General features: G+C 46.9%; 1 protein-coding gene across 1 annotated transcript in view; it reads right to left on the minus strand.

Moving 5' to 3' along the window:
- FANCB (FA complementation group B) overlaps positions 1–14,190 on the minus strand; it is a 110,533-nt gene that overhangs the window by 26,323 nt on the left and 70,020 nt on the right. The window contains exon 7 of the mRNA XM_082246725.1: positions 2,053–2,501. Within this exon, the coding sequence (XP_082102851.1) occupies positions 2,053–2,501 (449 nt within the window). The remainder of the gene's footprint in view (positions 1–2,052; positions 2,502–14,190) is intronic.

Consider the following 14,190-nt stretch of genomic DNA (forward strand, 5'->3'; position numbering starts at 1 on the left):
ACCATGAATGGACGTTTTAAAGTGCGGCACAGTTCATTCACAGTGTAATGAAACTCAACTGGGCAGGGAAAAATCTGCGCCGACTTGCGGGTCCTATGTGTACCAAAAGAGGACACAATGTCCGAAGGACTGGGCTCATCCTCCAAATGTAGTGTTTCTTTTACAGAAACAATCAACTCATCCATGGTCGTGCGTTCTTCAGGCGACCCCAGGGGAGAAACATCAACCCCCTCCACCTCCGCCTCCCCCTCAGACCCCAGAGGGTCCAAGGATGAGTGAGACCCTGAAAAGGGCACGCCCGCCGCAGCAGCCACATCACCATCTGAATCAGAGGAGATAGATAATCTGGGTCTTTTCCTAGCAGCACGTTCAGCCATCAGTACCTCCATTTTGGACACTAAAGACGCCACTACGGCGGCCAAATCAGGTATAACAGGGGCCCCAGCAGGACTGGGGTCCCCCACCAGAGCTGGAGGAAATGTGCTGTCCTGAGATTCCATTGCCCAAGTTAGAAAACAACAGTGAAATAAAAGGTACTGGCCCTTTAATATCGCTGCGGAGTGTGCAGCCCACCGCTATATGTACAGTGACTAAAGACCCCCAAAAGGAGAAGAAACTGAGCCAGGAATGACAAAACAGAAAGTTATGGAAGAGACAGTCTGCAGAGCCCCACAGTGTTACCACATCGATCGCTGCTTCAGAGGAAAAGGAAGTGAGGTCATAAGAGGCTGAACTATAAGCTGCAATAACCCAGGGAAAATGGCTGCCTATAGAACTGAATGGGAGGCTTCGGCAAAATGGCCGCCGAACATGTGCTCGGAACGATCGGTCTACCACACGCAAGATGGCGCCAAAACAGCAAGTAATGTAGCCCACAGTGAAGCCAGACATGCTTGCCCATATTAAAAATGGCGGACCGTGCGGTTTTTCCCCCGCTGCGGCCGCCACACACATCGTCTGCACCCCCAGAAAAAAACACCGAAGTGACACAGGGGAAGGGGCCCCCAACAATACACAGCACCGCAGCGCATGTACAAAAGAACCCCCGCAGGGATCGCCACAGGGAGCCCCACACAGGCACAGACATGGGGGGACACACAGCAACACAGGACTGCCCCCCCAGACAGAGGCCCCACACAGAAGTACTTACCTGTACCAGATGGCGTGGGGTGACTCTATGAACGGAAAGCCGCTGTCCTCATCTGACAGGGAATGCCGTTAGCCAAGGACAGGACACTGCAGCACCGCAGATGTGTCCAGTGAGGTAGCCACCTCACAGGCTGCATCCCTGCTGCGAGCATGGATGGGTCGTTCATAATGCCAGGGCGAACACATGGCTGAACACTCGATGGCGGGCTGGGGGTCCCTCTGACACTCTACCCTGGAGAACCAGGGCGGTCAGTCCGATCCCCAGCTCCGCAAGAATCCATCTTCATCCGAAGAGTCTACTAACAACTAAAGCTGACAAAAGAAACAGCTAGTAGAACAAGAAAAAAACTGACATTTTTAAAAGAAAATCAAATAAAAAAGATTAGAAAGGCTGAGACTGTAGCCCCAGCACAGGGAAAGCTTAACTACTCCCGACGCTAGGCAGAAACAAACTGAGTTGGGAGTGTTCACTGCAGGGGGGTATTGACCAGTGGGACAGCCCCCATGGGTGTGTCTATGCAAATGCTTTTGTTCTTTTGACTAAGTCTTATGCCTAGCTACTCCTGCGGAGCGGAAGTCAATACCCAATAGTGATGACTTAGAGGAGGTGGCGACTGTCGGAGGACGTAAGAGAAATTTGAATTTAAATACAAATAGTGCTTAGGATAGTTATTCTCTGAGCATAACTTATCGTATGAAACACATTAAACTAAAGTATATAAAATGTTGTATTTCTACTTTATTATTTAACACAGAGTTTTGGTTCAGATAAGTTCACTAGCTGAAAACGTAAAAGTTTTTAGCACTTGCAGTTCAAAGTTGTGAATAATAATAAAGAAAACCATTGTGTTTTGGCTGCATTGAATAATTCAGCAAAGGTTCTCTAGAATCTTATAAATTTACCTTGACAGTGTTCAAATACATTTATTGTATGTTTTCCTTTTAAAACATCTTCAAGGCTTAAATGAATTCTCCCACATGGCATGCTCAGCTTCTCACTTCTAAGTAAACAGTCAGGTTGATTTTTCCTTCTGGCATGCAGCAGCAAGGCACAACTAGTGTTATTAAATGCCAACACTGAAGACAGCTCGGTGACAGCAGTAACTGTGTGCTCCAAATCATTTTGATAGGATGGAGGGCCGGGTCTCTGCGAGCAATTCCCTGTAAGAGTGTCCTTGCTATTGTAGTCAAGCTTTTGTTTCTTTGCTTTGGGTTCTGTGTGGTACAGAGTACTGGAATCTGGGGAACAGCTGATGGCCAATTTTAGCACATTAATCTGACACTTGGTAACTGGGGAGGGTAAAGCTATTTCTTGATCCATTATAAGAGATAAGCCAATGTCACTCAGTGATCTGTGAAAAGCAACAAAACAGTGCTGTAAAAAAAAAACAACAACATACATCTTACAGAACAGTTAATACTGGAGAAAAACTGAAAAGTTAGCAAGATTCACTTAAAGCCTCTAGAAGCTGTTTCTACTTGTATATCTGCTGGAAAAATTGGATTTTTGACTTACCATAAAATCCATTTCTATGATGTTCATTGACGGACACAGCTCCAGATCTTCATAACCATTGGATTATACTGCCCCCTACAAGAGTAGGACACTAGGCAGAAAAAGAATCTGGCTACGCCTATGGGCAGTCCCAGGGGGGTATACTCCCTCTCTCTGCTATAGGTACTCAGTTTTGTTACAAGCAGTGTCAGAAGAATTACAACTCCACAGAGGGGTGGGTGCTGTGTCCATCAATGAACATCAGATTGGATTTTACGATAAGTCAAAAATCCAATTTTATCTTTCGTTTATTGACAGACACAGCTCCTGATCTTCATAATCATTGGAACGTCCCAAAGCAGTGTTAAACATGAGGGGTGTGAACAACAAAAAAATTCCCCAGGCTAAACAGTAGCCAACCAGGCAACAGGAGCCCAACCAAAACAACTGGAGACCCCTTGAAAAAAAACAATACACACTCAAAGAGGCTCAACTCCTCTAAACAGCAGCCTGCAAAACCATGCAGCCAAAAGAAGCATCCGCAGATGCAAACACATCCACTTTACAGAACTTTGTGAAAGTGTGCACTGAAACTGATGACGGAAGGCCAAGGAGGCACTGAGCGCCCGAGTAGAGTGCGCCTTGACAGGGAAAGAGGGAAGCTGACCCTTGATGGAATAGACCTGAATCTCCGTCTGTCTGATCTATCAGGAAATGGTTGCAGAGGAATCGGACAACCCTTTCCAAGGCTCATCCGTGAGCACAAATAGTGAGTGACTTCCTAAAAGACTCTGTAGCTGCCAGGTACACCCTAATTGCCCGGACCACACCCAAGGCATGCTAGGCAATATCCTTCAGATGTTTCGGCCTAGGACACAGGGAAGGCAACACAATGTCTTCATTCAAATAAAAAAAACAGAGACAACCTTTGGGAGGAATGACGGACAGGGGCGAAGAACCACCTTATCTCTAGGAATCACCAAGTAAGGCTGACAGGATAACGCCGCCAATTCCGACACCCTGTGTGCAGAGGTGATAGCCACCAAAAGTGCCACCTTCTGAGACAGCGTAAGCATAAGAATCTCCTGAAGATTCTCAAAAGGAGGCTTCTGGAGGACCGAAAGTACCAAATTGAGTTTCCAAGGCGGCAACGGGGACCGCACTGGAGGAACCAAATGTCGTACCCCCAGAAGAAAGGTACGCACCAGGGAGTGTGTGGCCAAGGGTCATTGGAAGAAGAGCGCCAAAGCAGACACGTGTGGCCCTTGATGGTACTCAAGGCCAATTTCTGTTCAACCCACCGAGGATGAACCCCAAGAGACTCACACCACGCAATGTACGTCTTCCATGTATGATGGTAGAACTCCCTAGAAGTAGATTTCCTAGTTTTTAACAGCTTTGGAATCACAGACTTCTATCCATCAGCACCTAGGGTTCAACACCAAGCCGCCAAAGCCAGCGACTGTAAAGCAGGATGGAAGATTGATCCACAGCAGATCCTCCCTGAGAGGAAGCTTCCAAGGAATGTTGGCGACCAGCCGCACCAGATCAGAGTACTAAGCCCAGTGAGGCCAGTCCTGAGCACTAAGATGACCAGAATCCCTTCTGCCTCGATCCTACGTAGAAGTCTTGACAGAAGTTTGAGAGGAGGGAAGGCGTAAATCAGACGACACTGACCCCACGGGGCCACCAGCGCATCTGTGGCATCTGAATCCCGATCCACAAACCTTTGCACCTTTCTGTTCAGCCTGAGACACCAACAGATCCACCTCTGGGATGCCCCACCGGAGACACAACTGATGAAACACCTGCGGATGAAGGGACCACTCCCCTTGGTCCAACGCCTGCCGACTGAGGTAACCCGCCTGCCAATTTTTCACCCAGGGAATTTATACAGCGGAGAGGGCTGGAACAAACTGTTCTGCCCACCTTAGAATGCCGGCAACCTCCCAAACTTTTTGTGCCCCCTTGGTGATTGACATAAGCCATGGCCGTGGCATTGTCTGATTGAATGCGCACTTCCCTGAAGACGATCCGTCCAATGGGTGTCTTGTCCCATTTGGTCAGAATCTCCCTTTGCAGGGATCTTGTATGGAACTATGCAAACGGAACCGCCTCAAAAGGTAGACACCATCAGGCCCAGCACCCGCATGCAAGTCTGGAGAGATTACCATCTGCTGGACATCAGGAGACGAATTGCAGCCTGCAATTTCTGAAGTTTGACCCAGATAGTCCAGCTTTGTGGCCGGAACCAGCGCAGACTTCTGAAAATTCAGAATCCAGCCAAACTGCCTCAGAGTTCGTGGGTGATTTCCAGGTTTTCCATCAGAGCAGTAGGGGACTCTGCTTGCAGAAGAAGGTCGTCCAAGTGGCCCAAGTAGCTCAGTACCGCGATCTCCGTTGGCGTAATAACGCTAGCACCGGGGCTAACATTTTTGTGAAGTCCCAAGGAGCAGAGGCGAGAACAAAGGGTATTGCCACAAACTGATAATGCTCCTCTCCCACAACTAAGCAGAGGAAGCGCTGGTGACTGGCACATATTGGAATGTGAAGGTATGCATCCTTGAGATTGATAGAGGCAAGAATATCTCCCTGATACAGGGATGCCACCAACGTGAAAATGGACTCCATCCCGAACTTCTGCACCCGCACAAAGCAGTTCAATGCCTCGAGGTCCCAGAATGGACACACCTTGCCTTCCTTTCTGTGAACTGGCCTCAGTGCCGAACCAGAGAGAGTGTACATATGGCAGGCCACAGCCATCGCCTTCCTGTCAGCAAAGTCCTTAAAGGCCAGGGACTCTTCAACTGGAATCATGGATGCTTTGTTCAATCTGGAAACCAGAGGGTCCACCACCGGTGGAACAGTCCAATTCTTAATAAGGGACTCCTCATAGGGGTAATGCCTAGTAAATCGCTTAGGAACTCCAAGGGGACGCTTGGGTCCTACCCACTCTTTAGCGATGATTCTGTCATAATAGGCAGGGAAAGGAAACACCTTTGCCGCTCTGGATGGCTTGTGAGTGCCAAAGGGAATCTGTGTCTCCGTCGCAGCTGCAGCTGCGTCCTCCATCTTTAAGGTCCCATGTACGGATACAATCAGTGCTTCCACCAGCGCCTTTTCATGCTTGGTTGCAGATATAGAGTATTCCTCCTCACTGAGGATTCCGGGCTCGTGGTCGCAGACCCAGCAGAGTGACCCACGTCCGCGGCGTCCAAATCAGATTCAGGATCTGATGAGGCAGAGGAAGGCGGGGGGTGCTTTTTGCTAGCCCATCGACCAAAAAAAAAAAAAGACACCTCCACCTGGGAGGACTCCAGGACTGCCGTCAGTGCATCAATGGATTTTTGGGGCCCGGAGGGCCCCGCAGCCTCAGAAAGGGGGTCAGGTGGGGAGATGTGCTCCAAAGACTCCATGAGTCAACAGGGGGTCCCCACAAAAAGTGTAAAACACTGCAAAAGGGACAACCCCCACCATGCTGGCAGCACCACCCTGTCGCCAGGTGCAAGCACTAAAGGATCCTCAGCAGAGAGGGAGAGAACCCCACCAGACTCCCCACCCAGCAGAAACAGGCACCTGTAGCCACCAGGATAATCTGCACTCCACGTACAGCGATCAGGAAGTGAAAAGATCCAGGAGTCATCACCAGGGGATGAGGAGGGGCTCCTGCCGCCAAAATCGCTGCCCACAGGGCTCCACTGTCATGGCTGCCGCTATTTTCAATGGCAAACCACCGCAAAATGGTGGCTGGAATACACAAACATGGCCTCCATGCATAGAAACACACAGGCAATAGCAAAATGGCGGATCCACGAGGCTCCCAGGGACCCAGGAGGCATCCCTAGGCATCAAGCACAGACCCAGGCAGGACAGGGGGCCCTGGTAGGAGCCCCTACCAGGTACAACCCCCCACACAGCTGATCGTCGGCGCAAACCCCCTGCCCCCATCCCAGGAGATGGACCAGACCCCAAACACAGCCCCAACATAAGTTGAGGGGGGGGGGGCAGGTAGGGGGACAGATGAAAGGGGGTTGCCTGACGGGAAAGAAGGGCACCCAGGAGTCTGACCAGCCCAAGGAGGGGCCCACGTCCACCCCAAAACCCTCCAGGGGGAGAGGGGGGACAGCTACTCACCATACCAGGGACCAGACAGGCACTGCTCCAGACAGAACCCCTCGCCATTGAAATGGGGGGCTGCTGGCCACGGGCACGCTGCAACTCAGACGGAGACCCTGTCGTATGCGACCTCACAAGATGTTTAACTTGCAGGCCAGCCCCTGTCCAGTGGGGCTATGTCACGGCCAACCTAGCGCGGACCAGAGATCCCAGCAAGGAACTAGGTCCTGACTAGGCAGAAAAAAACCTAATTCTGACACTGCTTGTAACAAGAGTAGCTATAGCAGGGAGAGGGAGTATACCCCCTGGGACTGCCCATAGGAGTAGCCAGATTCCTTTTCTGCCTAGTGTCTTCCTCCTCTAGGGGGCAGTATAACCCAATGGTTATGAAGATCAGTAGCTGTGTCCGTCAATGAATGAAAGAGAAATAATGTTTATTCACTACTTTTGGGTAGATTTTAAAAAAAAGCTGCAAGAAAATAAAATGACCAAGTTGCCCTCTGTTGTCTGGGAACAGGATAGGAAAAGAAATAAAACCTGATAGACAGCAAGGACATTTTTCTTTCTTCCAAAGAAGATGCAAGTAAACACCAAGTTACTGGGGGTTCATATGAACTTTGGGGTCAAACCCCACAATTTGCAATCAGCAGATAAGTTTTCTGTATAAACTAAGTGGTAGATTGTGGGCTGTGGCTCCTTGACCTCTATGATTCATTCACATAGCAAAAATTTTACAACAAATCTAGTGAATATGGGTCTTGACAATGCAAACTGAAGTATTTACATACTCTGAGCATCACTTTAAAACAACCCCCCCCCCCCTCCCCCGTGATGTAAAGAAACTTAGGTAGAAAGGTAGAGAGGTCTTGTCCTTGATTTTGGTTTCATATTAAAAAAAGGTCAATCATGTCTCCCCCTTTTCCCTCTTTCCTCCAGACTGTACATATTAAGTTCCTGAAGTCGCTCTCGATATTTTTTATCCTTCAGACCTTTCACCATTTTTGTTACCCGTCTCTGGACTCATTCTACGGTATCTTATCAATATGTTTTTGTAAGTGCGGTCTCCAGAACTGGACACAGTGTTCTAACTAAAAATCTATAGGAATCAGAACCTTCTTTTCTTCTGCTGGTGATTCCCCTAGCGATGCATCCTAGAAATGTTTTTCTCATTTTGCTAATATCTGAAATAAGTACTCCCAAATCTTTTTCCTCTGTGGTGCTGGCTAACCCTGTACCCCCAATGTTGTACTCTCTCATGGGATGCTTTTTTCCTGGGTGTATTATAGGGATGCACCGAAATGAAAATTCTGGGCCGAAACAGAAACCGAAAATTTAGGATGCCCTTTGCCGAAAACCGAAACCAAAAAAACGAAAATTACTTTTTTCCGCCAAATGATTTTAAAATAGTAGGCAAGGTTAATTACCAATGGTATTTGTATTATGCAGCATGAGGGGGTTAACGTATTGCTACTGATGCATTAGTGACCGACCAGTGGCAGTTAACTCCTTTGTGCTGCATTAGTGGCACCAGTGTCAGTGTTTGCACTGACACTGATTGCACTTATGCAGCACAAAGGGGTTAATGAACTGCCACCTGTCAGTCACTAATGCATCAGTAGCAATACGTTAACCCCCTCATGCTGCATAATACAAATACCACTGGTAATTAACCTTGCCCCCCCCCCCCCCCAAAGAGTTAATGATGGCAATCTGCTTACTTGTGGGATAACCTTTCCCACATGCCGACTCCTCCATGTCAGAGAGAGACAGAGAGAGATAGAATAGTTGATAATTTAGATGTGGCACATTGATATCCAGAAAAAACAAGCCACCAGTGACTTGAGAGAACATGCTGGGACTTGTAGTCTTGAAGCCATGGAAAACTACAGCACTTTTTGCTAGAAAGATGCAAGAAATATCTTGAAATTGTTAAACTGTGGCAAATTTAAATAGATCAGGCTGGGCTTAATATGTCCCCGCAATAATGTAAAAAAAAAAAAAAAATTAAATCAAAAATCTGTTCTGACAGGCCACAAGAGAGAGAGAGCTGGTAGTAGCATGAGTTAGGCGACCGGTATCCATGAGTTGTTGTACTCGGTTATGTATATAATTGATGGGTAGTGTCAATGCATGCGGGGATGTGTTGTTCTGGCGCAGCTAGAGGAGCAGCAGCTTATCCCCCATCATGCTGGTAGTAGACTGAATGAGATGGCTTTTACCTATAGGAACTTATGCTCTGCTATCTGTATAATAACTTTGGAGTAGTGACGGGACCTGCTGGTACTTGTAGTTCTTCTGGAGCAGCCCTATGTACTTCCTTATTAGAGGATGCAGGTTGTAGAATGGAGAGAGAGAGAGAGATACTTTTGACTTGGATCTGCAGGTTGTGCTGCTGCAATTAAAAGGGGATGAGCTCCAATGCCAAGCTGCACTGGCTGTGATTGGAATTGAATCTTTTTTTTTTTTTTTGGAGGGAAAAAAAAGGGGGACAAAGTTTTTTTTATTTATTTTATTTATTCGTACTGGGGATAGGGGTGCTTTATTTATTGCAGCCTTTACATTTAATAACAGAGCTTCTCTTTTATTTGTAGCCTTTGAGGGTTAACCCTTGCTGCTTCCTATACACCTGTAGGCTGCACTGCACAAGTACATGTATGGCAGAGAGAGAGAAGAAAAAAAACAACACAGCAGACAGCCACATGCCACATTACCTTCCTCCGCAGAGTACAGCACATGAAGGGAGGAGGTGGGTGGAGCGATTCAGCATAAGGCACAGAGGACGAGATCCTCCTCTGCTGTGCATACTGGGTCTTTTCCCCGGGATGTCACTGGTTGCTAGACGCCATTCGGCTGGCCATCCTAGCAACCAGTGTAGCTCACAATGAAGCGCCTGGTGCCGGCAGAGGATCAGATCGGAGAGGTCAGCAGAGATACCCGGAGATGACAGGGAAGTGAAGGGCTCACTTTTTACAGATATTAGCGGCCATACATTTTCGGCATCATTAACCCCTTATCGGCCGAAATGGGATAGGCCCATTTTCGTCTGAAAATATCAGTGGCCAAAATTTCAGTGCACCTCTAGTGTATGATTTTAGATTTCAGAAACATTGAACTGCAACTTTCACTGCTTTGACTATTTTCCAGCAATGCCAAATCATGTTCCATGTGACAGACACCCTCAGGGGTTATCAATCCAACCCTATTACATACTTTTGTGTCATCATCAAAAAGACAAAGTATCTCACAAAAGGGAGTACACACCCCTCACATTTTTGTAGATAATTTTACTATATCTTTTCATGTGACAACACTGAAGAAATTAAACTTTGCTACAATGTAAAGTAGTCAGTGTACAGCTTGTATAACAGTTTCAATTTGCTGTCCCCTCAAAATAACTCAACACACAGCCATTAATGTCTAAACCTCTGGCAACAAAAATGAGTACACCCCTAAGTAAAAATGTCTAAACTGGACCCAAAGTGTCAATATTTTGTGTGACCACCATTATTTTCCAGCACTGCCTTAACCCTCTTGGGCATGGAGTTCACCAGAGCTTTACAGGTTGCCACTGGAGTCCTCTTCCATGCCTCCATGATGACATCACGGAGCTGGTGGATGTTAGAGATCTTGCACTCCTCTACCTTCTGAGGATGCCCCACAGATGCTCAACAGGGTTTAGGTCTGGAGACATGCTTGGCCAGTCCATTACCTTTACCCTCAGCTTCTTTAGCAAGGCAGCGGTCATCTTGGAGGTGTGTTTGGGGTCGTCATGTTGGAACACTGCCCTGCAGCCCAGTCTCAGAAGGGAGGGGATCAGTACTTCACAGTACTTCAGTACGTCACAGTACATGTTGGCATTCATGGTTCCCTCAATGAACTGTAGCTCCCCAGTGCCAGGAGCTCTCATGCACCCCAGACCATGACACTCCCACCACAATGCCTGACTGTAGGCAAGACACACTTGTCTTTGTACTCCTTATCTGGTTTCCACCACACACGCTTGACACCATCTGAACCAAATATACGTTTATCTTGGTCTCATCAGACCACAGGACATGGTTCCAGTAATCCATGTCCTTAGGCTGCTTGTCTTAAGCAAACTGTTTGCAGGCTTTCTTGTGCATCTCCTTCTGGGATGACAGCCATGCAGACCAATTTGATGCAGTGTGCGGCGTATGGTTTGAGCACTGACAGGCTGACCCCTCCAACCTCTGCAGCAATGCTGGCAGCACTCATACGTCTATTTCCCAAAGACAACCTCTGGATATGATGCTGAGCATGTGCACTCAACTCCTTTGGTCGACCATGGCGAGGCCTGTTCTGAGTGGAACCTGTCCTGTTAAACCACTGTATGGTCCTGGCCACTGTGCTGCAGCTCAGTTTCAGGATCTTGGCAATCTTCTTATAGCCTAGGCCATTTATGTAGAGCAGCAATTCTTTTTTTCAGATCCTTAGAGAGTTCTTTGCCATGAGGTGCCATGTTGAACTTCCAGTGACCAGTATGAGAGAGTGAGAGCGATAACACCAAATTTAACACACCTGCTCCCCATTCACACCTGAGACCTTGTAACACTAATAAGTCACATGACACCGGGGGGGGGAGAAATAACTAATTGGGCCCAATTTGGACATTTTCACTTAGGGGTGAACTCACTTTTGTTGCTAGTGGTTTAGACATTAATGCCTGTGTGTTGAGTTATTTTGAGGGGACAACAAATTAACACTGTTATACAAGCTGTGCCTTCACTACTTTGCAATGTAGCAAAGTGTAATTTCTTCAGTGTTATCACATGAAAAGGTATAATAAAATATTTACAAAAATGTGAGGGGTGTACTGACTTTTATGAGATACTGTATCTTACCCATTAAACCCTTTTGTTATATCACTTACATATACATTAAATTGAACAGGACCTAGTACAGAGCCTTGTACTAGAGACCGCCACTAGTGACTGGTCTCTGTTCTGAGTGAACCCCATTTACAAGCACACCCTGGTTATCTGTCATTTAGCCAATGCATATCCACTGGATCATTAAGTGCAACTGTATCAAATGTCTTGCAGAAATCAAGATAAGCTATACCACCTTGGTCCAAAAAATGTGTGATATATTAATGGTGGGCAGCACTGATAGGGAGGGCACCACTGGCAGGCTGTCTGAGCCCTGATTGCCATCCCTGGTGGCCATGGTGGGCATCCCTGGTGGCTCTAGTGGCACGCACCCCCCCCCCCCGGGCTGCATTGGTAATCAATGTTCTGATTACCAGCACAAACCCCCCCTGTGATCAGTGAGTAATTAAAAAAACTCACTGATCCACTGGCTGCAAGCACAGATCGTCTTCTTCTCCTCACTGACAGGATCTGTGTGAGAAGAAGAGATCAAAGCCGTCACAACGGCTGTATTTACAGTGCCTTGCAAAAGTATTTGGCCCCCTTGAACTTTGCGACCTTTTGCCACATTTCAGGCTTCAAACAAAGATATAAAACTGTAATTTTTTGTGAAGAATAAGCAACAAGTGGGACACAATCATGAAGTGGAACGAAATTTATTGGATATTTCAAACTTTGTTAAATAAAAAACTGAAAAATTGGGTGTGCAAAATTATTCAGCCCCTTTACTTTCAGTGCAGCAAACTCTCTCCAGAAGTTCAGTGAGGATCTCTGAATGATCCAATGTTGACCAAAATGACTAATGATGATAAATAGAATCCACCTGTGTGTAATCAAGTCTCCGTATAAATGCACCTGCACTGTGATAGTCTCAGAGGTCCGTTTAAAGCACAGAGAGCATCATGAAGAACAAGGAACACACCAGGCAGGACCGAGATACTGTTGTGGAGAAGCTTAAAGCCGGATTTGTATACAAAAAGATTTCCCAAGCTTTAAACATCCCAAGGAGCACTGCGCAAGCGATAATATTGAAATGGAAGGAGTATCAGACCACTGCAAATCTACGAAGACCTGGCCATCCCTCTAAACTTTCAGCTCATACAAGGAGAAGACTGATCAGAGATGCAGCCAAGAGGCCCATTAACACTGGATGAACTGCAGAGATCTACAGCTGAGGTGGGAGACTCTGTCCATAGGACAACAATCAGTCGTATACTGCACAAATCTGGCATTTATGGAAGATTGGCAAGAAGAAAGCCATTTCTTAAAGATATCCATAAAAAGTGTCGTTTAAAGTTTGCCACAAGCCACCTAGGAGACACACCAAACATGTGGAAGAAGGTGTTCTGGTCAGATGAAACCAAAATCAAACTTTTTGGCAACAATGCAAAATGTTATGTTTGGCGTAAAAGCAACACAGCTCATCACCCTGAACACACCATCCCCACTGTCAAACATGGTGGTGGCAGCATTATGGTTTGGGCCTGCTTTTCTTCAGCAGGGACAGGGAAGATGGTTAAAATTGATGGGAAGATGGATGGAGCCAAATACAGGGCCATTCTGGAAGAAAACCTGATGGAGTCTGCAAAAGACCTGAGACAGACGGAGATTTGTCTTCCAACAAGACAATGATGCAAAACATAAAGCAAAATCTACAATGGAATGGTTCACAAATAAACATATCTAGGTGTTAGAATGGCCAAGTCAAAGTCCAGACCTGAATCCAATCGAGAATCTGTGGAAAGAACTGAAAACTGCTGTTCACAAACGCTCTCCATCCAACCTCACTGAGCATGAGCTGTTTTGCAATGAGGAAGGGGCAAAAATTTCAGTCTTTCGATGTGCAAAACTGATAGAGACATACCCCAAGCGACTTACAGCTGTAATCGCAGCAAAAGGTGGTGCTACAAAGTATTAACTTAAGGGGGCTGAATAATTTTGCATGCCCAATTTTTCAGTTTTTTATTTGTTAAAAAAGTTTGAAATATCCAATAAATTTTGTTCCACTTCATGATTGTGTCCCACTTGTTGTTGATTCTTCACAAAAAATTACAGTTTTATATCTGTATGTTTGAAGCCTGAAATGTGGCAAAAGGTCGCAAAGTTCAAGGGGGCCGAATACTTTTGCAAGGCACTGTACATTACATGACGGCTGCGATTGGACACAGCCGTCATGTGATCAGGAGGGCCAATCACAGGGCCCTCCTGCCAAAACTTGTTGCTCTGTGTCCAAGGGACACAGGCACATTGAGATTGCGCCGCTGCACGTGCCCGCAGCGGCGCAATCTTGCTCCTTCTGAAGGGCATTCCGGAACGTCCGATCAGAAGGACGAGACTCCCAACTCCCACCCGGCAGTGTATGTACAGTGGCCGGGTGGGAGGTGGTTAAATCAGAACTAAAGTTCCTATATTTACCTCCTCTTAAATGCCTGAAGTCCGTAACGTGTCCCTTCGCCAGCATCTTCCCCCCCGAGTGCTGGTCTTCAGGCATCTTCACTGGCCGGCATGGAATAATGTAACTCCTGTGCATGTGCAAGAATG

The sequence above is a fragment of the Pelophylax lessonae genome (genome assembly GCF_965119305.1).
Source record: "Pelophylax lessonae genome assembly, chromosome: 2".
Taxonomy (NCBI): Eukaryota; Metazoa; Chordata; class Amphibia; order Anura; family Ranidae; genus Pelophylax; species Pelophylax lessonae.